This window comes from Myotis lucifugus, unplaced genomic scaffold (genome assembly GCF_000147115.1).
Source record: "Myotis lucifugus unplaced genomic scaffold, Myoluc2.0 scaffold_3, whole genome shotgun sequence".
In the NCBI taxonomy this organism is placed as follows: Eukaryota; Metazoa; Chordata; class Mammalia; order Chiroptera; family Vespertilionidae; genus Myotis; species Myotis lucifugus.
In genome coordinates this window covers 26,871,699-26,896,803 of record NW_005871051.1, presented here as the reverse complement: position 1 = coordinate 26,896,803, position 25,105 = coordinate 26,871,699, and the positions used below count along the sequence as shown (strand labels likewise).

The window sequence follows — 25,105 nt, the reverse complement described above, 5'->3', positions numbered from 1 at the left end:
TTCTTGTGGTGAGAACATTTAAGATCTCTCTCAGCAACTTTCAAGTATATAATACAGTACTGCTAACCATAGTCACCATGCTGTACGTTAGAGCCCCAGGACTTACACATCTTATAAACAGAGGTTTTACCCTTTGACCAACAGCTCCCATTGTCCCCACCCCTCAGCCCAGGAAACCACCAGTCTACTTTCTGTTCCTATGAGTTTTAACCACAACTTCTTTACTTTGATTTTCTGTTTTTTCGTGTCTCATATTTGTGTTTTTTAATGTTATAATAATAAGCTGCTTCAAACCTACTTGAGAATGAGGTAGGGAATACTTTATTATTATTATTATTTTAAATCATTTTTCAGCCCTAGCTGGTTTGGCTCAGTGGATAGAGCGTTGGCCTGTGGACTGAAGAGTCCCAGGTTCGATTCCAGCCAAGGGCACATGCCTGGGCTGTGGGTTCAATCCCCAGTAGGGGACCTGCTGGAGGCAGCCAATCAATGATTCTCATCATTGATGTTTCTCTCTCTCTCCCCTTCTCCCTTTCTCTCTAAAATCAATAAAGAAATATATATTTAAAAATAAATAAATCATTTTTCATTTTTCAATTATAGTTGACATATAATATTAGTTTCAGGTGTACACTCCTGTAATTATATAACTTACTAAGTTATTATCCCAATGAATCTTGTACCCATCTGACACCATACATAGATATTAGATTATTATTTTTTTGTTGAAAGTATTACATATGTCCTTCTTTTTCATCTTTGTTTTTTTACATTTATTTTATTTTTGTTTTTTTTTCATCTTTATTGTTTTCTTTAAAATATATTTTTATTAATTTCAGAGAGGAAGGGATAGGGAGAGAGAGATAGAAGCATCAATGATGAGCGAGAATCATTGATCAGCTGCCTCCTGCACGCCCCCTACTGGGGATTGAGCCCACAACCCGGGGCATGTGCCCTTGACCGGAATCGAACCCAGGACTTTTCAGTCCGAAGGCCAATGCTCTATCCACTGAGCCAAACCAGCTAGGGCTAAATCTTTATTGTTGAAAGTATTACATATGTCCCCTTTTTTTCCCCATTGATATCTTCCAGCCAGCCCCTGCCCCCACCCCAGGCCTTCACCACCCTATTGTCTGTGTCCATGGGTTATGCATATATGCATACAAGTTCTTTGGTTGATTAGTTCCCACCCACCTTCCCCCACCTCCCCTCCGAGAATAATTTATTATCATTATTATTATTTTTGTTGTTATTAATCCTCACCCGGGGATATTTTTTCCATTGCTTATTAGATAGTAGAAGGGAAGGATAGAGGGAGAGAAACATCAATGTGAGAGAGAGACATCGATTGGTTGCCTCCCACATGCAACCAGTCCGGGGCTGGGAATTGAGTCTGTTACCCTTCATTACGTGGGCCAATGCTCTAACCATTGCACCAGCCAAGGTGGGAGTAAATTATTTTTTTAATACTACAAAAGGCCCTAGTATGTTTATAAAGAACCCAATATTAATGGGCAAACCCTTAATTAAAAGTCACGGCTCTGACCCATGGGGGTGCCTCAGGATCTCCTGGCACCTCCTTCCTAATACAATGCACCTGGCTGCACCCACTCAGCCCCTGGACAGGCAGCAGGGTGGTGTGAGCTCCAGGGACCTGGGTTCATGAACTTTGAAAACTTCCCCGGGAGATACTAGAGGACTTGCTCCTCCGGTTAGGACCCAACTCAACAGCACAGGCCTCCACATGAGCCGCCTAAGAAGGACACGACGGCACCTATGTAGTATTTGGCGTGGATGCAAACCCAAATCTAATCACGAGGAAACATCAAACACAAAAGGAGAAAGGTTCTATTTTCAAAAGGGGAAAGGACTACATTCTCCTAAAATCTCAATTTCATGAAAGTCAAAAAAGACCGCGGAAACATTCAAGAGAAAAGAAGGCTAAGAGATGTGGCAGCAATGCATGGCCCTGGACTTCCAATCGACATGAATGGCTCAGCTCACACTACTAGAAAATGCACAGATTAGAGAAGAATACTGAATCAATATTAAATTTACTGAAGTTTATAATCACATGTTATACAGGACAGTATCCCTATTAAGAAATATACTCTGCACTGAAGAATTTAGGAATTAGGGCCATGGTACATGCAATTTGTCCTCAAATGGTTCCGAAAACAGATTATGTAGAGACAGAAAGTAAACAAACCAATGGATAAACTGCCAGCAGCTGAATCTGGGTGAAGGCTACACAAAGTGTCCTTTGTGCAATTTTTGCAACTTTTCTGTGTTGGCAATTATTCCAAGTAAAATGTTAAAAAGAAAACTCCTGCTCTAGGTCATACAACTTGCAATATTTTCCCCTCATTGGTACCGCGCTCGGCACCCACAAGCAGTGCCACTGGGCAGAGCAGAACACGCCTCTCCCCAGGGGGCCGTCTTCAACTGCTCACTTCTTTAAAACAGTCTCCTCCTCCTGGGCATTTACAGACCCCAACGTCAGCTGAGGTGCAGCCTCTGAATGTTATTTTCTCCTGCTCTTTCAGTTTTTTAGCTACATTATCTTTTTAATATATTTTTTATTGATTTCAGAGAGGAAGGGAGAGGGAGAGATAGAAACATCAATGATGAGAGAAAATCATTGATCAGCTGCCTCCTGCACCCCCCAACCCCCCCACACTAAGGATCAAGCCTGCAACCTGGCATATGCCCTTGACCAGGAATCGAACCATGACCTCCTGGTTCATAGGTTGATGCTCAACCACGGAGCCATGCCGGTGGGACTAGTTACAATATTTTAGGGGGAGGGGGTGCAGATCAGGGGCACAGAGCCTCACCGTCCCGGGCCTCGTGAAGTCCACGCTGTGGGCCAGGCTCTGCCGCATCTGGTTACTGAAGAGGCGGATGCAGACGCTCTGCAGGTACTCAGGAGTGATCTGCAAAGAGACATGAGTTTGGCTGGTGAAAGGATGAGACCCACCCAGAGACAGCGGAGGCGGCCAGGCAGTCACAGCTGTCTCTTGCGGGCTTCTTTAAGGGCCAGAGAGGAAATTTTGCTTTAACTCAGGAGCTCTCAGTAGTTAAAGCACCACCAATGTCCTTCTAAATGTCAAAACCACGGCACACTTTTCAGTTCTACGTTTCTAGAGTTTTCTGTGGCTTAGACTTTGGATCCACCCCTTACTCCTGATACTGTTTCCTGCTTGTTTAAAAAGATATGTTTTTATTGACTTCAGAGAGAGGGAGGGAGAGGGAGAGATAGAGACATCAATGAGACAGAAATATCAATGAGAGAGCAACATTGATTGGCTACCTCCTGCACGCCCCCTACTGGGGGCTGAGCCCACAACCCAGGCATGTGCCCTTAACCAGAATCAAACCCGGGACCCTTCAGACGGTGGGCTGAATTGTGCCAAATTCAGTGGACTCTCTGTCCACTGAGCCAAACCAGCAAGGGCAAGAAAAGTATATATTTTTAAAGTATATATTTTTAAAAGTATATAAAAATGTTTAATTTCAAGATTAAAAATGACAGCGGAGTAGGAGGATGCTGCACGGACATGCTCCCAGGAACAAGCTGGAATTACAACTGAAATACGGAAAGGCTTCCTGAATAATCAATGGAAAACTCACAGGAGAGGATCCTGATATCCAAAGACCAAAGGTGGAGATTACATAGAGACTGATCATTTTTCCTGAATAATTGGTGTTTATTGCATGTAACATTATCATATTTAAAATCTTTTGTCTTGAAATATTAATGTTTACTGCAAGTAACATTATTATATTTAAGATCATTTTTCTTGAAATATTAAGGTTTATTGCATATAAGATTATCATATTTAAAATCGTTTTTCTTGAGATATTAATGTTTACTGCATGTAACATTATTATATTTAAAATCGTTTTTCTTGAAATATTAAGGTTTATTGCATGTAACATTATTATATTTAAAATCGTTTTTCTTGAAATTAAAAAAACTGAAGAAAAAAATGTTTAATTTCATGTGTCATCAATGTAATGCATATTTAAATCCTGAGATGCTATTCCTCATGGATGAAATTTACAAAATATAAAAATGTTATTGATAATGCCCAAGGTTGACAAGGGTATAAGAGAATGAACTGTCTCAGTGGAATCAGATTAGCACGGCCTCCTTGAAGGACCTTAGCATAGGTTTCAACCTAGTAAATCAACTTTCAAAAATGCAACGAAGGCTCATCCTCAAGGACATCTCCCACTATACTTATAATTTATAAAAGCAAACACCTGGAAACAACCTAAATGTCGAAGAGCCTAGCCACCAGAGGGGAGGCACTGTGAAGAATATTTTATGACGTCATGAACACATGACTGAATATTAAGGAGGATTAGAAAACTATGTGAACTAGAGTCCATTTTTGTAAAACATGTATATAAATATTGAAAAAAGCATGGACTGTTAAGTAAAACTGGGGCAATCAGAATGAGAGCAATGGATTGTATCAGTGCTAACACCCTAGTTGAGACACTGTGTTATACTTTTTCAAAATGTTACAATTGGGGAAACTGTACAAGGACTCTGTCTACATTATTTCTTAAAATTGCATGTGAACCTCCAATTACATCCATTTAAAAATGTTTTATTTCCACAAAGAGATTTTATTATGCTATAAGTTTTATTAAGTACAACACTAGAGTTATTCCCATTAAAATCAGGAATAGACAAAGATACCCATGATCACATTATTTAAAAATGTCCCACAGTCTTAGCCATAATATGCTAAGAAGGACACAAGATATATAATGAAAAAAGCAAAACAAAAATATTATTTGAAGATGATATGACTACTAACCTAGAACACAGGAGAATCAATCAAAAAATCTATCAGATTAACAGAGTTCAGAAAAGGTAACTGGATCCAAAATCAACATGTGAAAATCTATACATTTCCTATCTACTAGAAGGGCACCGCCCTCTTATTTTTATGCCACTACATAATCTTCTTCTGTTGCCATTTTATTCTGTACTGATATTAAGAATCAGGTAGAGAAATGAAGACATGGGCAAAAACGTCTCAGGAAAAATGTATAAAATGCTGCAAGCAGCATGATAAACAGCACAGCACGTCAGCTTGGTCTCCTGAGTGCACTTCGGCTTTGTGAAACAGAGAGGCAAGGTTTGGGAGTGGCCAGGAATCGCGTATCAACATGGTTCGTGCCCGTACATCTTTATGTTGAAAAGACATGAACCGCTGGGGATCTTCCTTACCATCTTGCCACTGACCGTGGCCTCCAGAGAATCCACCAGCTCTGCCGTGACGCCGATGAGGTTGTGGTAGTCCGCCTGGATCTTATTGTACCGTTTCAGGTATGTCATTGACCTACGCTCAGCTTCTAGCAGCTGCTGGTGGAGCTGTTGTGACATTTCTAGGAAGACATTTATATGTATATTAAAACAAAACAAAACAAAAAAATTAAAAACCCCTGCAAAATAAAAAACATTTCTCTTAAGGGAATACCATGCCCACTATCATATTTTGCTATAACAATGAACTTCACACTATTTTTCTAACACTTTGCTTCTATTTCATGCCACATTTAGTAACAAAGTGCTTTGCAATCACTGATTTTTTATTTTTTGTCTCTGGTAGTTCACCTAAATCATCTCTGGTTTTCCTAACAAAATCTTTCTCCTGGACCGAACCCCACACAATTTCTTTTAGTTCTTCTCTTTATATACAAGAAACAAATTCAACATTTCATTCTACAGTCAGCTTGCAAAATGGTTGAACCAAACTTGTGTCTTTTTCTCTGTGAGGTTGTTTGCGGGACAATTCATAACCGCAGGGCAGTTCTTCATTTTAAGTAAAGGTTAGGGCTGCTTGACTGATGCTGAAGAAAACTAGAATCTAGAAGATTCCAGGTGCTCATTCTGCCACTTTTTTGTTTTGCTTTTTAAATCCTCATCCGAGTGTATGTTTTCATTGAATTTAGAGAAAGAGATGAAGGAGAGGGAGAGAGAAACAACTATGTGAGAGAGAGACATTGACTGACTGCCTCACACATGTACAATGACCAGAAATCGAACTCGCAACCTAGGTATGTGCCCTGACCGGGAATCGAACCCTCGACCTTTTTCAGTGTACGGGACAATGCTCCAACCAACACCAGCTAGGGCTCATTGTGCCAGTTTCTTTTCTTTTTTTTTCTTAAATATATTTTATTGATTTTTTACATAGAGGAAGGGAAAGGGATAGAGCAGTGATGGCGAACCTATGACACGCGTGTCAGATGTGACACACGAACTCATTTTTTTGGTTGATTTTTCTTTGTTAAATGGCATTTAAATATATAAAATAAATATCAAAAATATAAGTCTTTGTTTTACTATGGTTGCAAATATCAAAAAATTTCTATATGTGACACGGCACCAGAGTTAAGTTAGGTTTTTCAAAATGCTGACACACTGAGCTCAAAAGGTTCGCCATCACTGGGATAGAGTTAGAAACATCGATGAGAGAGAAACATCGATCAGCTGCCTCCTGCACACTCCCTGCTGGGGATGTGCCCGCAACCAAGGTACATGCCCTTGACCAGAATTGAACCTGGACCCTTCAGTCCGCAGGCTGACGCTCTATCCACTGAGCCAAATCGGTTAGGGCTGTGCCAGTTTCTTAAAGCATAAACCACTCACTAAGAGCAGGCAGACTTGGAAGGTTCTAGGCTTCCTTCTTAGAATCACCCCAAGTCCTCCCCATGGGCAGTGCTTGCTGGCCATGCCACCCTGGGCACAGTTGGAACAAGCGACTCTTCAGCAGGCCCACACTCCTTTGCCCACCACTCCTCCCCTTCCCTGGAATGCTACATTTTGGATGGAAAAAACCTAAGTTAACTCACTATTGTCCCAATCCAGCCTCTGTGTAATATTTAAAGTATTTATTTTAGAACACAGTTCATGTATACAGAGAGAGATTTTAAAATTATAAAGACCAGTGCTCAAATCCCTACTCCATCACTTTCCTGCTGGATAAACTGAGGCAAGATATTTAACTTCTCTGGTCTCATTTCTTAAAGCTATAAAATGGGGGAAATGATAACCATCTGAAAAGGTTATTGTGAGGATTAGATGAACAAATACATTCAAAGTGCCTAGCACAATGTTAGCCTATAGCACGTGATCAATAAATGGTAACTTATTATTATTTCCTTTCATGGGAAGGGACCAAATATTTTCTAAATGTATTTCTATAACTTGAAAAAGTGGCAGAAGGTTACACCCTACAGCAGTGGCCTGCAAACTTGAAATACATCAGAATCATCCAGAAATAAAGATGATCAAGCCTCACCTCCAGAGACTGATTTTGTGCTCCTGGGTGGGGGCCGAGTATCTATACAGTCAACAAACTCCCCCACGGCTCTGGCACATGCTAACATTCCAGCCACTGTCCTGTTATCCGTTCCTCCTAACTTGTGTCTTAAACACCTATGAGGATCACCCATGTTCAAACTGTATTTCAAAAGCTTTTACTTTTTATTGATGTGCAGAAAATATTTTAACTCTTAAAACCCGAAATATCACATAATCAACAATTATTATTACTATCATTCTTTAGCACCCATCAAATCTGAGTGGTGAAAGATAACTTTGAAAGGCCACCTAGCACAAACTTACGTTCAGTACTTGAACTTCTGGAGGAATTCCTGGAGGTCATTTATCAAACTTCACCTTAAATATTACTAGGGAGAGGGAGTCACTACCTTCTCCCTACACTGAGTACTAGAAAAGCTTTTTCATACGTACAAAATTCAAAATTACATAAACCGGAACTTCCAACAATGAAAATGTTACAGGATACTGACGATCCCATTTTGTAGTAATAAGTTTAGAGAGTATCTGTGTGAACTCTCTCATCACATACCAAGTGGCAGATACTGAATGAAGTGCCGCAACCCATTAGCTGGGTCAAATGACCTCTCAAACATCCATGTCATCAAAGTAGTCCCTCTGTAAAGGGGACGCACTAAGTTCTCTTCCCCTTGAAACTCACTGTACAATGAATGTAAATATAAGAGACTATTTATGGACCTTTTGCCTTAGAAACCCAGAACTGGAATTTGTCACAACTTCAAAGTGTGGTACACTGACGGAAAAGAGCTCTAACTGCCCGCAGCCTTCAGGAAGAAGGCAGCTGGGCTGACACATTTATGACCATTTCAAACACACCATTTAGCAAAACAGCCTGCTGTCCAGAGCCATCACCTTGCAGACACCTTCGCTGCTGACAAACAGGACCGGAACATCACTGTAAGCTGTTTGAGTCGCAGCACAAAACATCAACTTCACTTCTGAGCATTAAACAGAATTTTGACTCTTTTATCCCATCAAACATTTTATGAGACAAGGAAATCTAAGCCAAGGCGCCTTGCAATGTGAGAGCTCAACTTTTAATGGAGATGTCTTATTCCATGTTATTTTAATGAAACTGGCTTAGCCATGCTTGTGAAATTTATTGAGATTCTTCATATTTCAAAAGTCCGAAGAGCTGCATTCTGAGTTTTAAACAAGTGCTGAGCACACTGAAAGAACGCCCGTTAAGGGCACAGAAAGTTTTCTGTTGTTCCCTGAGAATGAAACAGTAACAAAAGTGGTGGCGTCTTCCCCACGGTCAGTCGAGCTTCCCCTTGCTAACATTCCTCCTTCGTTTGAGGGCACTGCTTTTTTAATTTTTAAAAGAGTAGATGAGATTTCATTTTAGAGATCTCTTAGCTGTTCAAGACAAAATGATAATTTTAAAATATGGAACGGTTGCCCTGGCCAGGTTGCTCGGTGGTTAGAGTGTCGGCCGTGGACCGAAAGGTAGAGGGTTCAATTTCCAGTCAAGGGCACGTACCTCAGTTGCAGGTTCAATCCCCAGCCAGTTGGGACTGAGTGGGAGGCAACCAATTGATATGTTTCTCTCTCTCTGTCTGTCCCCCTCCCTTCCACTTACTCTAAAAATCAATGGGAAAAATACTCTCGCTCCCCGAGTGAGGATTAAACACACACACACACACACACACACACACACAAAAACCCACACCTAAGTCTAGAATTAAATTGGAGGCATGTCTGTGCCTTAAGGTCAATGCAACTACAGTTTCGGGAGGAGGGGACAAAGAGGTGACCACTGGCTGTCTTGACCCTGGGCCTGTCCCTGGTGCAAATGCTCTACAGAGCTAATCTCTAATCTGCACGGCAATACTGCATTTCGGGATGTATTCGGCCACAGGAACACACTGTGCCAGACTCAATTTTGCTTGGCTATCCTAAGAAAACTCAATTAAAATAAAATTAAAGAAGGCTCAAAAAAACCCTGGTCTCCTTGCTGAAATTTCAAATGAAAGATCTGTACAAAAATACAGGTTCTTCTATTTGCACTCCCCTCCCATGTTTATTTTGCCTGCAAAATTGGGCCACTTTTCAGAGACATAACTGTTCCCAGCAGAAAGCTAGCCTCAAATACTGCAGGGTATGCTGGGGTGTCAGGGGCTGGAGAAACTCAGGAATCGGGGAGCAGTTTCTCACCACCTCCCTCCCCTAGTGCCAGGGCATCCAAAGAATTAATCTGAGCAGGGACTGAGCAGCCCGAGTGCAGGGCCGAGGCAGTTCTCTGGGACCCGTGAGGTGGGGCGGTGGTTTTAGAATATGACTGCAAAGTCTTTGACACTCCTGCCCATCAGGAGGTGAGGTGTAATTCCCCTTCCCTGAATGTGGGCTGAACATAGGAGTTCAATTCTAAGGAAGAGAATGCAGGAGAAATGACACTGAGTTACTTCAGAGGCTGGGTCAGAAAGGGTGACACAGCTTCCATTGGTTCTCTCTGGGGACATTCATCCTGGAAACCCAGCCACCAGGCCCTGAGGAAGCCCAGGCCACATGGAGTCCATGAGGTGTTCCAGTCAAGGGGTCTGCTGAGACCCCAGCCGACAGCCAACACCAGCCAGCAGATGTGTGCACGTGGTGAGGACGCCTTGGCCATGGCTCCACCAGCTCCGTCTACACCCACGAGACACCCCAAGGGAGAACTGCCTGAGTCCAGTTCCCAGACCACACAAGACGATAATAATAAAAAATGATGTTGTTGTTTCATGCCTGAGGTGGTTTGCGAGGCAGCAACAGCAGTAGAAACAGTGGGGCAAAGGAACGTTTCCAGGTGTTGCAGGGCAAGACCCGGGCACCCAGCCCAATTGACGATTCCAGCTGTGATGTGAGAAAGCTGCACGGGAGCCGCCCAGCCAGGGCCCGGGAACTGCACCAACACTGCAGGGAGCAGGCCTGAGGAGCTGGGATGGGCTGGAGGGGCTTGTCCTCAGACATAACTGTGCTGGGTGCACAGCACCTTGAGAAGCTCCAAGGCTGCAGCCTGGCCACCCTGGGACCATCCCATGGGGACCCCAGGAGGCCACATCTGTACCCTGCTCTTCGGTGCTCAGGCACAGGACTGTGGCTCCTCCATGAAAGGTCAGTGGGGTCTGTCCCCTCTGAGGCCTAAGGGGGGCAGCACAGCTAGCAGAACCAGAATTCGGAACTGCTGGGCTGGGGATCTGCACGGCTGCCAAGCATAAAAACAAACAAACAAACAAACAAACATCTAAACTCTTCTCATCTGAAGCCACTAAAGCATCACTCACTTGTCAACTCCCTGGAAAGCAAAGAGCTAACTCATTGATCAATGTTTCCTTTCTTTAGAAAACGTCAACTTTCTAAAGAGAAACAGGAAGAACAATGGCAGGAAGTTCTGAAATCCTCAGCTGTGAGGAGGGAAATGTGCTGCTCCATGTGGTAAGGCTCCACCTGCTGGAACTGAGGGTGATGCCGCCTGTCCTTACCCAAGGCCTGAAGCACATCACATACTTTCAGCACAAACATTTAAGCCGTTTTTATAATGTAGAATCGAAGACAAACTCAGGCAAAGAACCCAACTCTGGCCAATTTCACGATAACTAGTCTTTCTCACCTTCCTGAAAAGTGAACAGTTCCAGTAAACATGACTAATCATGGAAAAACATCATTTTCACACTAAAAAATTAAGACTGGAATTCCTACCTTGAAGGTAAAAAATGGAAATGCTTTATAAGAATGGGTACTCCACACTGCTATTAGACTAGTTCAAGGCCAAAGTTGAAAGATACTAAAACGATTCCTCCCCACCCTGCCGGGCTGTCTTCTAACTGTGCGGCTGCAGTTACACGGGCCCAGCGCTTGGATTTGCTTCATTTCTCCAAGTTTTAGTTACCTGACATGCAAGACGAAGCTAAAAACACCAGCCTTCTTGAAAAGTGGGCCTCAAGGAATCTCGGATACAAATAATTGCAAAGCACTTCATAAATATTTAGACTTTTAAAACCCTCGTTCTATTCTCCAAGTCTTTGGAATTCTCTCCATCTCACTACTTAAAACTTGAGTTGGCCAAGTTGTTATTTAAAACTTTTTAATCTACATGGCATGGTTTACCTTTGTGACTTTGTCCATTCTCCTTCTGGAATGAGAAAGCAGTTCAGGAAAATGGGCACTCAGGATGCAGTCCTCGGGGTACCCCACCTCGGCATGGTGGGGAGGGTTCTCAGCACGGCGAAGGCCACTTAATGCCGCTACAAATAGCTAAGATGGTGACTGGCTTCTCATCACTTGGGCGACTCGCTCTCAAATAAACCCTCTTCTCTCCATGTCAATTGCCTCCATGTGCATCCAAGTCGTACACTATTTCAACAACCCCCTAACTGGCCTCCTTACCCCCTTCAAAAGACCTTCCCCGTTGCTACCAAAACATTCTACTAAACGTGCAAATCTGAATTCAGACCCTTTAACTGTAACTTCAGTGCTAAAGCTCTATCCTAGGGAAATTGGGATTGGGGTGAAAACAGCACAGCCGGTGTTGCTCAGTGGTTGAGCGTCGATCTATGAACCAGGAGGTCAATGGTTCGATTCTTGGTCAGGGCAAATCCCTGGGTTGTGGGCTCGATCCCCAAGGTGGGGCATGTGGGAGGCGGCCGATCAATGATTCTCTGTGGAAAATCAATAAAATACATTTAAAAAAATAATAAATAAAAATAAAAATAAAAAAAATAAAAGTCCCAATTAGAATAACAAGTTATATGGTCACATAACCCATGTGCCAGGGCTTCAAGGCCTTAAAAATGGTTGAGCAATCGTCCACAAAGGGACAGTTATTCCAAGGAGTTCTTTTCCAAAAAGACAGACTTTTTTTTTTTTTCCTACTAACACAGCTTCTAGCACATGACATAAAAATAAGACCCTAGCCCTAGCTGGTTTTGCTCAGTGGATAGAGCATCAGCCTGAGGACTGAAGGGTCCCAGGTTCGATTCCGGTCAGGGTACATGCCTGGGTTGTGGGCTCGATCCCCAGTAGGAGGTGTGCAGGAGGCAAGACCCTACCCAGTCTCAGAGACCCAATGCCACAGAAGTCAACCCTTTATGGGCCTCGGCACACCCTCCCATTACTAATTCATTCACCCCATGCATGTGAAAGTGGTCTCATCAATTATCCCTGTTTGTGAGGCAGACTAAGCCAGCAAGCCACTCTAACACCACGGCGGGCTCTACCGGCTTTGAAAGGATACATATAACATTAAAAGCTTTGGCGTGTTACTGGCTTTAAAAATTAAAGCTAGAAACTTTTCCAACTTCAACTTCAATTCTGGACTCCAAGAATCCTGAAGGAAAAAAAAAAGGAAAATAAAATAAAAGCTAGGTCACTAAATGCCAACAGCATCGTCAAGTTGTGGCCTTCAGGGTTAAATAAGCTAGATGTTTTGGCAGTGGCGTGGTGCCTAACACAGGTTTTAGGACAACTGACCAATTCATTTACAGCAGATTCAAGTACCCACAGCAGGAAGGAAAAACAGAGTTCTTTCATAAACAGGGGAAAAATAACCCTGTACATGATTTGAATATTTCATGTGATTTAAACACAAGCATGACAAGTAACCTTATTAGGTTGGTTACCCACAAGAATTCAGTACAGTTGAGGCATATGTGGCCCTGGCAGGCACACACAATGACCACTGAGTTACCTAAGGCCTCCCGAAGAAAGGCACTCGCTTCCATAACCCTCATGTAGGTAAGTAGGAAAGACTGTACCTCACGCACTCCATCGTGTCAGGAGTTATGATTTATTTTTAGTTTGATTTGTCCCTTAAAAATAAATTATTTCTCTCAAGTAATGCTCATTGAGAAGAAAAAACTTTAGTGAAAGAAAAAGGTGTCAAAAGCAACAATCTTTCTCAGGGCAATTTTCCTCATAGTCTTTATATAAAAATATCTACCACCCAAACTAAGAAGTTCCACCAAAATGAAGCTGTATCACTGAAATTTCCTATCCACTGACCCGAGCTCCTGCCCGGCCCACAGACCTTCCCGCCCTCCCCACTTGCTCTCCTCCAGCTTCGTATCCTCACCCACGCCTCCTGCCCCACCCAATCAGTCATCCGGTGTGTTACCTGACTTTCAAAAATTACTGCCAGATAAGCAGAAAAGTCTTGTATTTTAAAAAGATTTCATAATTCCCTGATACAGCATAACTATTTATAAAGTGTGTGTGCTATGGGTTGAAGTGTGTCCCAATCTCAGAATGTGAGGTCATTGGGGAGGGGGTGGCTGCAGACGTAATTAGTTAGGATGAGGACGTATTGGAGAGGGTGGGCTCCTAATCCAACATGAATGGTGTCCTTATAAGAAAAAGGAAATTGAAATGGTATAAATACAGATGTAACAGGAGAATAAAGGGAGAACCTGGCTATGCTGATGATCTGAAAAAAAAAAATAAAAAGGAAATTTCAGACAGACACAGAGAGAAGATGGCATGTAAGGACAGATCAGAGGCTGGACTTATGCTGCCATGAACCAAGCAACACTTGAACCTTCCGGAAGCTGAAGAGGCAAGGAGAGACCCTCCCCTGGAGGCCTCGCAGGGAGTCCAGCCCTACCGCAGACACCTGGATTTCAGACCTCTGGCCTCCTACACTGTGAGGCAGTAAGTCTCTGTTGTTTTAAGACACCCCGTCTGTGGTCCTCTGTTAGGGCAGCCGCAGGAAACTAACACAATGTTAGGCTCTCTGTGCTCAATCTGCAGAAAAGAATCCCAGGAAAGGACTGCTATGTTGGCCAGCATAAATCAAGACATTAAAAAACAAAACAAAACGTAACATCTGGGTGTCCCTAGACACACTGTAGTGAAATTATAGTCTTAAAGGACAACGAAAAAGACAGATCACCTAAAAGTAGCAGCAATTAGACTGATGGCCAAATTCAAAATAGCAATAATGGGAGACGAAATGATACCATCAATGTTCTAAAAGAACGTAACTGTAAACCTACTATCCTGAATGTGAGAATGCAGTCAAGACATTTGCAGACAAACAAGAACTGAAAGAAGGAGTCCACAGCCAAGGGGGATTTTAAAGGAATGTTCTTAAGGTGGAGCAGAAAATGCCCCCGAAGGAAGGTCCTTAACCTTCCTTGAGGTAGCAAGCAAAATATGGGCAAAGGTAAGGGTAAAGCTATGCACACACTGATTGCATAAAATAGCAGAAAAGTCTAATTTGTGGGGTTAAACTAAATAACGAAAATATTTGACAATAATAGCACATAAATTGAAAAGGGGATGAATGAGGTTAACACATTCTCGGAACCTTGTAAGGTCAGAAAGAAAAAAAAGACATTAACTTTAGATTTTATTATGCATACATACTAAAGTATCTATGATGACCATTACAAGAACATAGGTAGGGAGTAGCAAAAAGAAAAAGAAAAGGAATAAAACGACTCCATGAATACTGATGGTCTCTCAATTCCTGACCGCCAGCTTCACCTCACCCTTAGCTAAGCTGTAGCCATGCTGTTATGTCATAATTTTCACAAACTGAAGTCTTCACTGTGAGAAAATCTACCATCCTTGTCAAGTTTACCACCTTCCTAACCCTTCTATCTCAACCTTCTAGGAGAAGAAAGTGGTAAAACTAAATTTGGACTGACCAAAAACAAAACGAACAAGCACAGAATTCAATGTAGGCTACTTTACAACAAGCCTGCTTTGGTGAATCAGTCAGCCTCTGGTTTAGCAGCTACTACTAAAGAGGGAGAAAGTTGTTTTACTGAATCAGAACAGAATAGGAAACTGAAATGCACTGGGTTCAGGAGAATTGCATCCAATGTTCAGTGGCAGAGGAGTAAGCTCCATATAGATTCTTTTTATTTTTTTAAATATCTTTTTATTGATTTCAGAGAGGAAGGGAGAGAGAGATAGAAACATCAATGATGAGAGAGAATAATTGATTGGCTGCCTCCTGCACGACCCCTACTGGGGATTGAGCCCGCAACCTGGGCATGTGCCCTTGACTGGAATCGAACCTGGGATTTCAGTCCACAGGCCGACGCTCCATCCACTGAGCCAAACCAGCTAGGGCTCCATATAGATTCTTGGAAACAGTATAAGATCTTTAGATAAAGCAATCTACGTCAAAATAGTTCAGGCTCAAAATACATTTCAATAAACTTCTGTGGGACATATTCATTTTAGTAAGTCAACAAAAATTACTATAATAGGTAAATCTTATTAAATAAATATTATGCTGAAATTTTAACTAAAATAAAGTATAACAATTAAAAGATCACCCTCCACCCTGCCCCCATGCATTGCCCCGCCTCTGCCTCACAGGCCCCGCCCTCCAGCCCACCCCATGCCTGGCCCCGCCCCACCAAAAATTCAAAGAGCAATAGGCAGGCCCTGGCCAGGTAGCTCAGTTGGTTAGAGTGCCGATCCGACATGCTCCAAGGTTGTGGGTTCAGTCCTGGATCAGGGCACATACAAAAAGCAACCAATGAATGCACAAGTGGAACAACATATCTTTCTCTCTCTCTCTCTCTCTCTCTCTCTCTCTCTCTCTCTGTCTAATCAATCAATAAAAAAAATGTTTTAAAGACCTATAGGTAAGCTCTAGCCAGTCTGGCTCAGTGGATAGAGTGTTGGCCTGCGGACTGAAGGGTCCCAGGTTCGATTCCGGTGAAGGGCACATGCCCAGGTTGCTGGCTCAATCCCCAGTAGGGTGTGTACAGGAGGCAGCCAATCAATGATTCTCTCTCATCATTGATGTTTCTATCTCTCTCTCCCTCTTCCTTCCTCTCTGAAATCAATAAAAATATATTTTATAAAAAAAATGCCTAGCCCTGACTGGTTTGGCTCAGTGGATCGAGCGTCGGCCTGCAGACTGAAGGGTCCCAGGTTCGATTCCAGTCAAGGGCATGTACCTTGGTTGCGGGCACATCCCCAGTAGGGGGTGTATAGGAGGCAGCTGATCGATGTTTCTCTCTCTCATCTATGTTTCTAACTCTCTATTCTTCTCCCTTCTTCTCTGTAAAAAATCAATAAAATATATTTTTTTAAAAAATGCCTATAGGTAGTCTCTGGAAGGTGGTCCTGTTTAAAACACATAGTGTTAAGAGGGGGAGCAAACATATGCCATATACGCCAGGTCCCTTGAAACATAAAAAAAAATAAATAAATAAATAAATAAATGCCTATAGGTAAATAGTCTGATGGAAATAATAGTACAAATCAGGTAACCAAATATACACCAAATAAGTGAGAATTTTAATACAAATTAAAATACATAACCAAGCACTGGCCGAGTAGCTCAGTTCATTTCAGCGTCATCCCAAAACGCCAAGGTTGCAAGTTTGATTCCTGGTCAGGGCACATACAAGACGCAACCAATGAATGCATAAATACATGGAACAACAAATTGATGTTTCTCTCTCTCTCTCTCTCTCTCTCTCTCTCTCTCTGCTCTCTAAAATCAATTAAAAAATATATATGACCAGCAATTATGTAAAGTACTCTAGATCTTTTTCAGGCTACTGTCAATGTAATTGAATTATCCATCCAATACTGAAAAAGTATACACAGAATGATTTAAGAGATTAGTATATTAAAAATATTTATGTTGGTCTGTATTAACAAGTCGTGGTGCAACCAAAAAAATCACACTTTATGGCACAAGAAAGTTTGTTAAAGCAGATTATCTGAGTGTTCTTAAACTGCAGCATAAGCAAACCCAGCTTTTACAGCATCTTTCAGAAGCCACCAGCGTGAACAAGGCGAAGCCACATGCTGCCAGGACTGACAGGCTCAGAGGCTGTCACTTACCTGGAAGAGCTCTTTAAAGGACGGGTGCACCATAGGGTTTGGAACAAACGGCAGCGCGTAGAAAGGGAGGAACTCTGTGGTCTGGCTCAGAGCTGCCCCTTTGCTCTCCAGGTAGGTTTTGAAATAAGAAATCCTTTCATCCAGTTCCTCTTTGTCCTACGAGGAAGGGAAGATGCTCGCTTGAGGTCCCTGCTTGACGCCAGCCCGCCCAGCCCGCTGTCCACCCCAGCTTCTCTCTCCAGCCTCGGCGCTGGCAGCCTCCCAGCCGGCCTGGCAAGTGCACTGTCTCCTGTCATTGTGACAGCGGGAGAAAGAAACAACCTTTCTCCCAACACCCAAATTCTCACAGTCCTCCCAATGCCTCAGAGACCCCGGACTCCAGGACTGCCCGCAATTTCACCCCTTCATGAAACTGTCAGGAATATCAGAGAACAGACACATGTTCGCTATACGGCCTTTTACTTGATTACCATTTCCTCACATCCTTACGATGCATCATAAACATCATTTCAATGGCAGGACAAAACCTCATCTTGTGGGTCTGTCATGGTTTAACCAATTCCCCATTATTAGATATATACACAGTTTCCACATTTCTGAGATCATAAATATTTGTGTGCATTTCCATGATTCCCTTCGGAGAGGTTTCAAAAGGTCTTTTTTTGAAAAGGTCTTTTTTTGAAAAGACCTTTTGAAAAGGTGAATAGTTTTTTGAAACATTCCTTCATTAAGGTACCTGCGCACTGATCTTGCCTGCTTCACTAATTCCACACGAAATCCAAGGCAGGTCCTTCCCAGGGTTTCCATCTCCTCCTGCGCCTCCAGCCTTGAATTTGGCACTTTCCTTCCCAGACACCCTGGCCTCACCAGTTACCCCCCTCGCAGCCTGTTCTAATCAAAGCATCTCACTGCACCTATCGTGTTTATTTATTTTTTTAATCTTATATCAATGGGAAAATTAGAAAACAGAAATAAATACAAAGAAAATGAGAATCTCCCATGATGGTACCCACATGAGTGCGATGAGTAGCCTTCCAAGAATGGCCACTACAGTGTTCTGCAGGGCTGCTCCCTCCATCACTGACCCCTCCTTTGGCCCCGACAGTTTAATAATTTAACACAGGCCCTCAGGGCAGCAGGTAGTGCATGGAGAAGCCACTAACCAAGTGCACGTGGTCAAACGTCAGCGCGGCCCTGCTCCCTTTCACTGGCTCTGCACTGGGAAGCTCACCCGCCACGGGAGCCTCAAAGCCCTCTCCTCTCCGCAGGTCTCCAGCCCCCCTGGGAAACACTTCAGAAGCTAAACTAAACTTATCACTCAACGAACAGACTCGCACAAACAGGCATACCATTTTTCTACTGTTAATGCTTAAACTTCTCTTCGAATATATATATGGTCTAATATGTGGTCTACATGTGTGTTCTTAGACACATACATGCATGTTTGCTGAGTTTTCAAAAACTTGAGGTATTCAGGAAAACAATGTAGCTTTCATTACAGAAACTGTTAACTCTCTATGTAAATTAGAAAATAAACTGCTGCCCTGGCCGGTGTGTCGCTCAGCAGTTAGAGCGTCGGCCCATGCACTGAAGGGTCATGGGTTTGATTTCTGATCAAGGACACATACCTAGGTTGCAGGTTCAATCCCCAGCCCGGGTTGGGGTGCGTATGGGAAGCAACCATCAATGTGTCTCTCTCACGTAAACGTGTGTCTCTGTGTCTCTCTCCCTCTCCCTCCCTCCCTCTCTCTCCCTCCCTTCCACTTGCTCTAAAAAATAAAATATAATGAAAAATCAATGGAAAAAATCCTCTGGTGAGGATTAACAAAAAAAAAAAAAAAAGAAGAAGAAGAAACTGCTGGGAATGAGGTAGAAAATTATTCATCAGGACACAAGACACCTACCCCTCAGCACTAAGATAAAGTGGCCATAAAACTAAATTAATGCTCATTAGGAAACATAACAGCTATCATTCTCCCTTAACACACTATTCGGACCAAACGCATCACAAGGGGAACGTACAGGTCTCCGCACGGAGCGTTTCAGAAGATAGATGGCAAAATGGATGTGAAGGTAGAATTCCAACCTCTGGGCAAAGGAGTCACCATCTCGGATGGAGCTGGGAATGTGCTCTTCCCACAAATCGAAGAACACCTTCTGGGCTCCGTTGTCAAACGCAGCAATGAGGTCCTTCTGTGGAGAAGACATCAGATGGGAGCCCAAGCCTAGGGTGTCCTTTCTCCCAACACCCAAATTCTCACAGCCCTCCCAATGCCTCAGAGACCCCGGACTCCAGGTTTCAGTGTGAGGAAAGCAAGTCTCCTTCTCAAAGGTAAGGGGCAGAAAACTGAGACCCAGGGCTCCAAGCTCCGTAGCTGAGATTCCTGCAGACCAACCCTGGTTTCCCACCCCTTTGCAGTATCCAATCTGGGCTTTATAAGAACCCGACGTGACATTTAAGGCCTGAGATGGAAGGACTCAGGAAGAGGCTAAAGACTTGTGGCCAAGAACTCACAGGCACATAAATACAGCGAAGTTGCCCAACAGATGAACAAAGGCCAGACTGAGCCCAGGCAGGCCTCAGCGGAACAATCCTCCTGCATCTGGAGCTTGCCAGCAACAGTGCCAAGTCCCCGGGCGCAGGAGCTCACACGCTGACCCCGTCGAACCCAGGCCTGGAGGCGGCACTGCTATTTGCCCTGTTGCTAGAAGCATGTGGCGCGGTGGGAAGCAGTCACCCACATAGAGACTGGGCACTCCAGGTACAGACTCAGGCTGGAGATGGAGGAAGGAGCCAGGCCGATCCCATTCCAACCTCAGAGCTCGAGTCTGACTATGCAGGGCACAGACAGCTTCCCAACTCACCACCCAAGGAGAAAGGAGGTGGCGATTAGCACGTCACCTGCCTCACAAGAGGAATGATCACAAATACCTGCTGCACAGGCTTTCGGAGTCAGGTACACGGCAGAACCGAAAGACCTTCCTAACAGTCCCAGTCAGTGTGGCAGCAGCTCGGTGGCCAGGTGCCTGAGGCCCGGAGGGGCACTGGGCAGAGGGCACAGCCCCACCTGGAGCTCCCCGGGCCCCTTCGACGATGCCCCGTGCCAGGCCATGGGGAGTCAGGGACCAGGAGCAGACAGGCAGTAGGCAGTGGCTGTGGCCTAACTTCCAGCTACTCAGTGGGCCTCTCAAAACAAGTCTCAAAATTTTCTTGGAAGTGGGTGCATTGAGACCAATAAATTAATTGAAATAATAAAATCATGCAAAGCTGAAATATGCTGCTCAGGAAGCAGTATATTCTCGTCACTGGGTGTAGTCAAGGTGAACTTACCTAGAATGCTATGAATGGTAAGGAGGCATCAAATAATGGCTGAAACAAGGGACTTTAAGGTTCTTTCTACCCCTCAGGTCTGCCCTTCGCAACCCACTCGTATTCACAGAGCAGCTCCGGCCTTCCTGTCCGTGTGCCCTGCTCCCTCCTCCAGCCTCCCCAAGCTAGAGCGCCAGCACTGTGAGGGCAAGGGTTTTGTTTTGTTTTCTTCACCACTGTGTCCCCGGCACCCGGAATTAACAACCTCAAACTCCTCAGGATGAGCCCGAACACAATGCGCTGCCATTTGTCTCAGTTTCTAAGCATTGCAAGGTTTCCTCTTTTATTCTTCCCAACAAATGTATGTGAAAGACCTTATGTCACCACCCACTTCCCAGGAAGGGTACAGAGATGTGAAGACGACACTACTAATTCATCCCCTAACACCTGAGAATTCTGAAAGCCACTCTGACCAGGTCCCACGAAGAGATTCCAACATCCTCAAACCGCAGCATTCTGTACAAGTTGGGAGCATTTTGATTATCAACAGAAATTTTTAAAAAGTAAAATGTTACCTGGATTATCGATGATTTAGAGTCCCTTAAAGAGCTACCTGCTGTTTTGGGTAATGCTTTTCCCTTCGTTTTGCATTCTTTTGAAAATGTTTTCAAGGTGTCTTCAAATTCAGCAAAATCTAAATACTATAAAAAGAGACCACAAACATATAGTACATATAGTTCTCTGTTTTAACATCAAAAAGTAACTGCCTTTGACGTAACTGCAGCAGTTCAATATTATCACCAATTTCTAATGGGGTTAAGGGACTGCCATTTTTGGGAGAATCTGGGATCCAGCTTAGAATTTACTTATCCATATATATATACACTAAAAGCCTACAAAGACAGTGACATAGAAAATGCTTCTTTACAGAAAATAGGTTGGCTTTCAGGAGGAAAATGTGAGCTCCATGATTCATTGTAATTATTAATAGGAAATAAGCCATGTTTGCAGCAGTTGGAAAAAGTAAGTGATGGGCAGACAGCCTTATGGCTCTGGGTCAGGTAGGTCTCTGGGAATTTGTTACTTGAAACCGAGGGATGAGAAATAATGCCCGTCCCGGGGAGAAGCCACGAGAAGATGGGCCGTGCCATCAGTGGCCTTCGAGCAGAGCACTGCAGACCCTCAGACGCCCCAGCCCTGCATTCCGCACCACGGTCCACTGCTGCTCGTGACCCTCCGCCCGCCTCCCTTTGTCAGTCACACCTGTTTCCACCTCTCCTAACGGTGACTATTTCCCCAGGCCTGTCCCCAACCCTCTGCTGTGTGAAGAATCTATTCATGCATCGATACCTAAAGAACCTTATTAAGTTTTCTGTTCTTAAAAAGCTCAAATGAAGGATGACTTCTTAAGTTGATTTGAGTATAAACAGTTTGTGTCCTGCTGCTTCTTTCTCTTTCAGACATGCATGCATTTAGATAGCTTGCCATTCACATATATGACTTCGCGGGCTCTGAATTTTTTATGTTGAAATAGTTTTATTATTAAAGTATCTACAGATACTAAAAAAAATAAAGAATTTATTCATAGTCATGCCAACAAATCCCAAAGCTGCATCTCTAGGTGAACAACTCGTCCTTGCTCCACTGCCGCACTTCTCGGTGCCTAGTGGGCAGTTGGATCACACAGTAAAGCAGCAGCGACCGTTTCTTTAGCAGCAACTATGTGCCAGCCCCACATGAAAAGCAGCAGAGAACACCAGAAAGCATAAGGCGTGGGTCCTACCCTTCAAAAGCCTTCAGCGTGGGACACCGAAATGTCCATCAATAGGCATCAGGTAAGGAGTTACGATGCAGCCACTCAATGAAATGCTCTACAGCATTAAGAAATGTGAGGACCACAGGGAGATGTTCAGGCTATGTGACCGTTGACGGACAAATGACAAGCTACATGAACAATGTGTATGGGACCATCCCATTTTGTGAAACAAATTACAGGCATGTGAATATATTTTGAATATTCATAGGAAGAAGTCTGGGAAGATATACTCTAAATCATTAGCCATGGTCACTGCAGAAGCGGAGCGAGGAAAATTCAATGTTTATACTTTCGCCGAACCGGTTTGGCTCAGTGGATAGAGCATCGGCCTGCGGACTCAAGGGTCCCAGGTTCGATTCCGGTCAAGGGCATGTACCTTGGTTGCAGGCACATCCCCACTGGGGGGCGTGCAGGAGGCAGCTGATCGATGTTTCTCTATCATCGATGTTTCTAACTCTCTATCCCTCTCCCTTCTTCTCTGTAAAAAAAAAATCAATAAAATATATATTAAAAAAAATGTTTATACTTTCAGGCTGTTTGAATCTGTTACCATAACTGTGTTGCTTTTATAATTTTCTTTAAAAGATTTCCAGAAAGCAGCTTTAAGATTTCAGTTTAGTTAGTTATGAAAACAAAGTGGAAACACAGGGAAAATTTTGTCATGGAAAATAGATAACTGGGATGTAATGACAGAAGAGACAGGGCAAGGCACTAGAGAACCTGCCGCGTTGTAAATGCAAGCTTTACAAATTTCACGGGCTTTTTCTGTAGTATAACATACCTACCTCTTTCACTAGTCCAAGTAATTCGGATTCATGAGCCAGGATATCCCCCATATTGAAAGGTTACTGTTAATTCTCACAGCAAAAATCTCTACAAGGCAAAAATATTAAACAAAGGCTTTCATTCTAGCCGTCTGTGAAATCACAAAAAGGTGGCTGCAGGATAATGGCCCCCAAAGACGTCCACATCTTTATCCCAGGACGCTGCCAATCTGTCATATCACAAGGCAAGGGGGATTAAGGCTTCCGATGACACTACGGTTGCCAAACATGACCTTAAAATAGGGAGAGTATCCCTGGCCAGGTGGCTTAGCTGGTTGGTGCATTGTCCGTACACCAAACGGTTGCAGTTTCGATTCCTAGTCAGGGCACATACCTAGGTGGCAGGTTTGATTCCTCAGGGTATCGACGGGAGGCAACTGATCACTGTTTCTCACGTCAATGTCTCAATGTCTCTCTCTCTCTCTCTAATCAATAAAAATATATCCTCAGGTGAAAATTTTAAAAAATATATTTAAAAAAATATATATTTTATTGATTTTTTACAGAGAGGAAGGGAGAGGGATAGAGAGTTAGAAACATCGATGAGAGAGAAACATCGATCAGCTGCCTCCTGCACACTCCCCACTGGGGATATGCCCGCAACCAAGGTACATGCCATTAACCAGAATCAAACCCGGGACCCTTGAGTCCGCAGGCTGACGCTCTATCCACTGAGCCAAACCAGTCAGGGCTAAAAAAAAATATTTTAAAAAAACAGGAAGAGTAGCCTCTTTCCCTTGTAAGCACAGAGATCCTTACAAGGGAAAGAGGGAAGCAAGAGGGTCCGTGCCAAAGACCCAACCAGCCATTTGCCGGCCTTATAAGTGGAGGAGGGGCCAGGAGCCACGGAATGCAGGAAGCTTCTCGAAGCTGGAAAAGGCAAGGAAGAGATTCTCCCCTGGACTATCCAGAAGGGAACAAGCCCTACAAACATCTTGATTTTAGTCCAGTGAGACCCATTTCAGACTCCTGACCTCCAGAATTGTAAGATAATAAACCTGTGTTGTTTGAAGCCATTACGTTTATGGTAATTTATTACAGCAGCACTAGGAAATGGGATAGCTAAAGTCAAAAGTAATTTCTTTCTTCTATATAATGAGTAATAGTAATTCTTTCTACACTTAAAATGAATGTGGACAAGGACTAGAAGATGGTGTAAATGAGAAAGTCAAAGACTGCTGGTGAGACTGTGGAAGATTATTTTTCTTATTTAGAGTTTTCTAATGTGCTAAAATGTGGTACGCAATTCAAATAGTCAAGACCACAAAGCGTATTTAGAACAGAATAGAATTTAATGATAAGGTCAATTTATCTACTTTAAGGAAGGAATTAGAATTAATCTGATGTAAATGAACCCAGTCACTATCCCTCCCTCTGCTCCCAAGTGAAAATATTAAACATTGACAAAAAGTCTGCACAATTTTCAGTTTTCTCCAACTTCCGTGTCTGAGTTAGGTTGATCAGAGTGAGGTTTTCCCAGAAGACGGGAAAGCGAAAACAAGCATAACAGTGATGGAGCATTGACGCTAAGAAGGGGAGGGAGGTACATAAGGGAGTTGTAAACCAGAGAAAAAGTAATGGGGCCAAAGACCTGCTTAAGAGGCACTTAAAGTGAGCTTTAAAGAGAGACAGTGGTGGTCAGAGAGGGGGATGGGTGCTTGAAATAAAAATTTTGGAGGTGGTGCATGACCACACCGTGGATAAGGACAATGGAGGGAAAGATGCCTTGTGTGGCCAGGATGTTGAAATAAAAATGAGGTTGAGGTCTGGCCAGTGTGGCTCAGTTGGGTGAGCATCATCCCAAGCATTGAAAGGTTGCCAGTTCGATTCCTGGTCAGAGCTTGATCCCTGGTAGGGAAGGCAAAGCAGCCTATTGATGTTTTGCTCTCACATCAATGTCTCTCTCTCTCTCTCTCTCTCTCTCTCTCTCTCTCTCTCTCTCTCATAAATAAACAAATGAATGAATAAGT

General features: G+C 43.4%; 1 protein-coding gene across 4 annotated transcripts in view; it reads right to left on the bottom strand.

Moving 5' to 3' along the window:
- ARMC9 (armadillo repeat containing 9) overlaps positions 1–25,105 on the bottom strand; it is a 104,669-nt gene that overhangs the window by 77,342 nt on the left and 2,222 nt on the right. For 2 of the 4 annotated variants that reach the window (XM_006082633.3, XM_023762312.1), the window contains exons 2-9: positions 23,097–23,184; positions 21,071–21,196; positions 19,208–19,378; positions 17,186–17,341; positions 12,603–12,695; positions 11,477–11,501; positions 5,252–5,409; positions 2,838–2,936 (exon numbers count right to left, since the gene is read on the bottom strand). In XM_006082633.3, coding sequence (XP_006082695.1) covers positions 2,838–2,936; positions 5,252–5,409; positions 11,477–11,501; positions 12,603–12,695; positions 17,186–17,341; positions 19,208–19,378; positions 21,071–21,196; positions 23,097–23,147 — 879 coding nt within the window. In that variant the 5' untranslated portion in view covers positions 23,148–23,184. Of the gene's footprint in view, positions 1–2,837; positions 2,937–5,251; positions 5,410–11,476; positions 11,502–12,602; positions 12,696–17,185; positions 17,342–19,207; positions 19,379–21,070; positions 21,197–23,096; positions 23,185–25,105 lie in introns of those variants that run through there. The other 2 variants (XM_023762311.1, XM_023762315.1) reach the window with 2 other exon arrangements.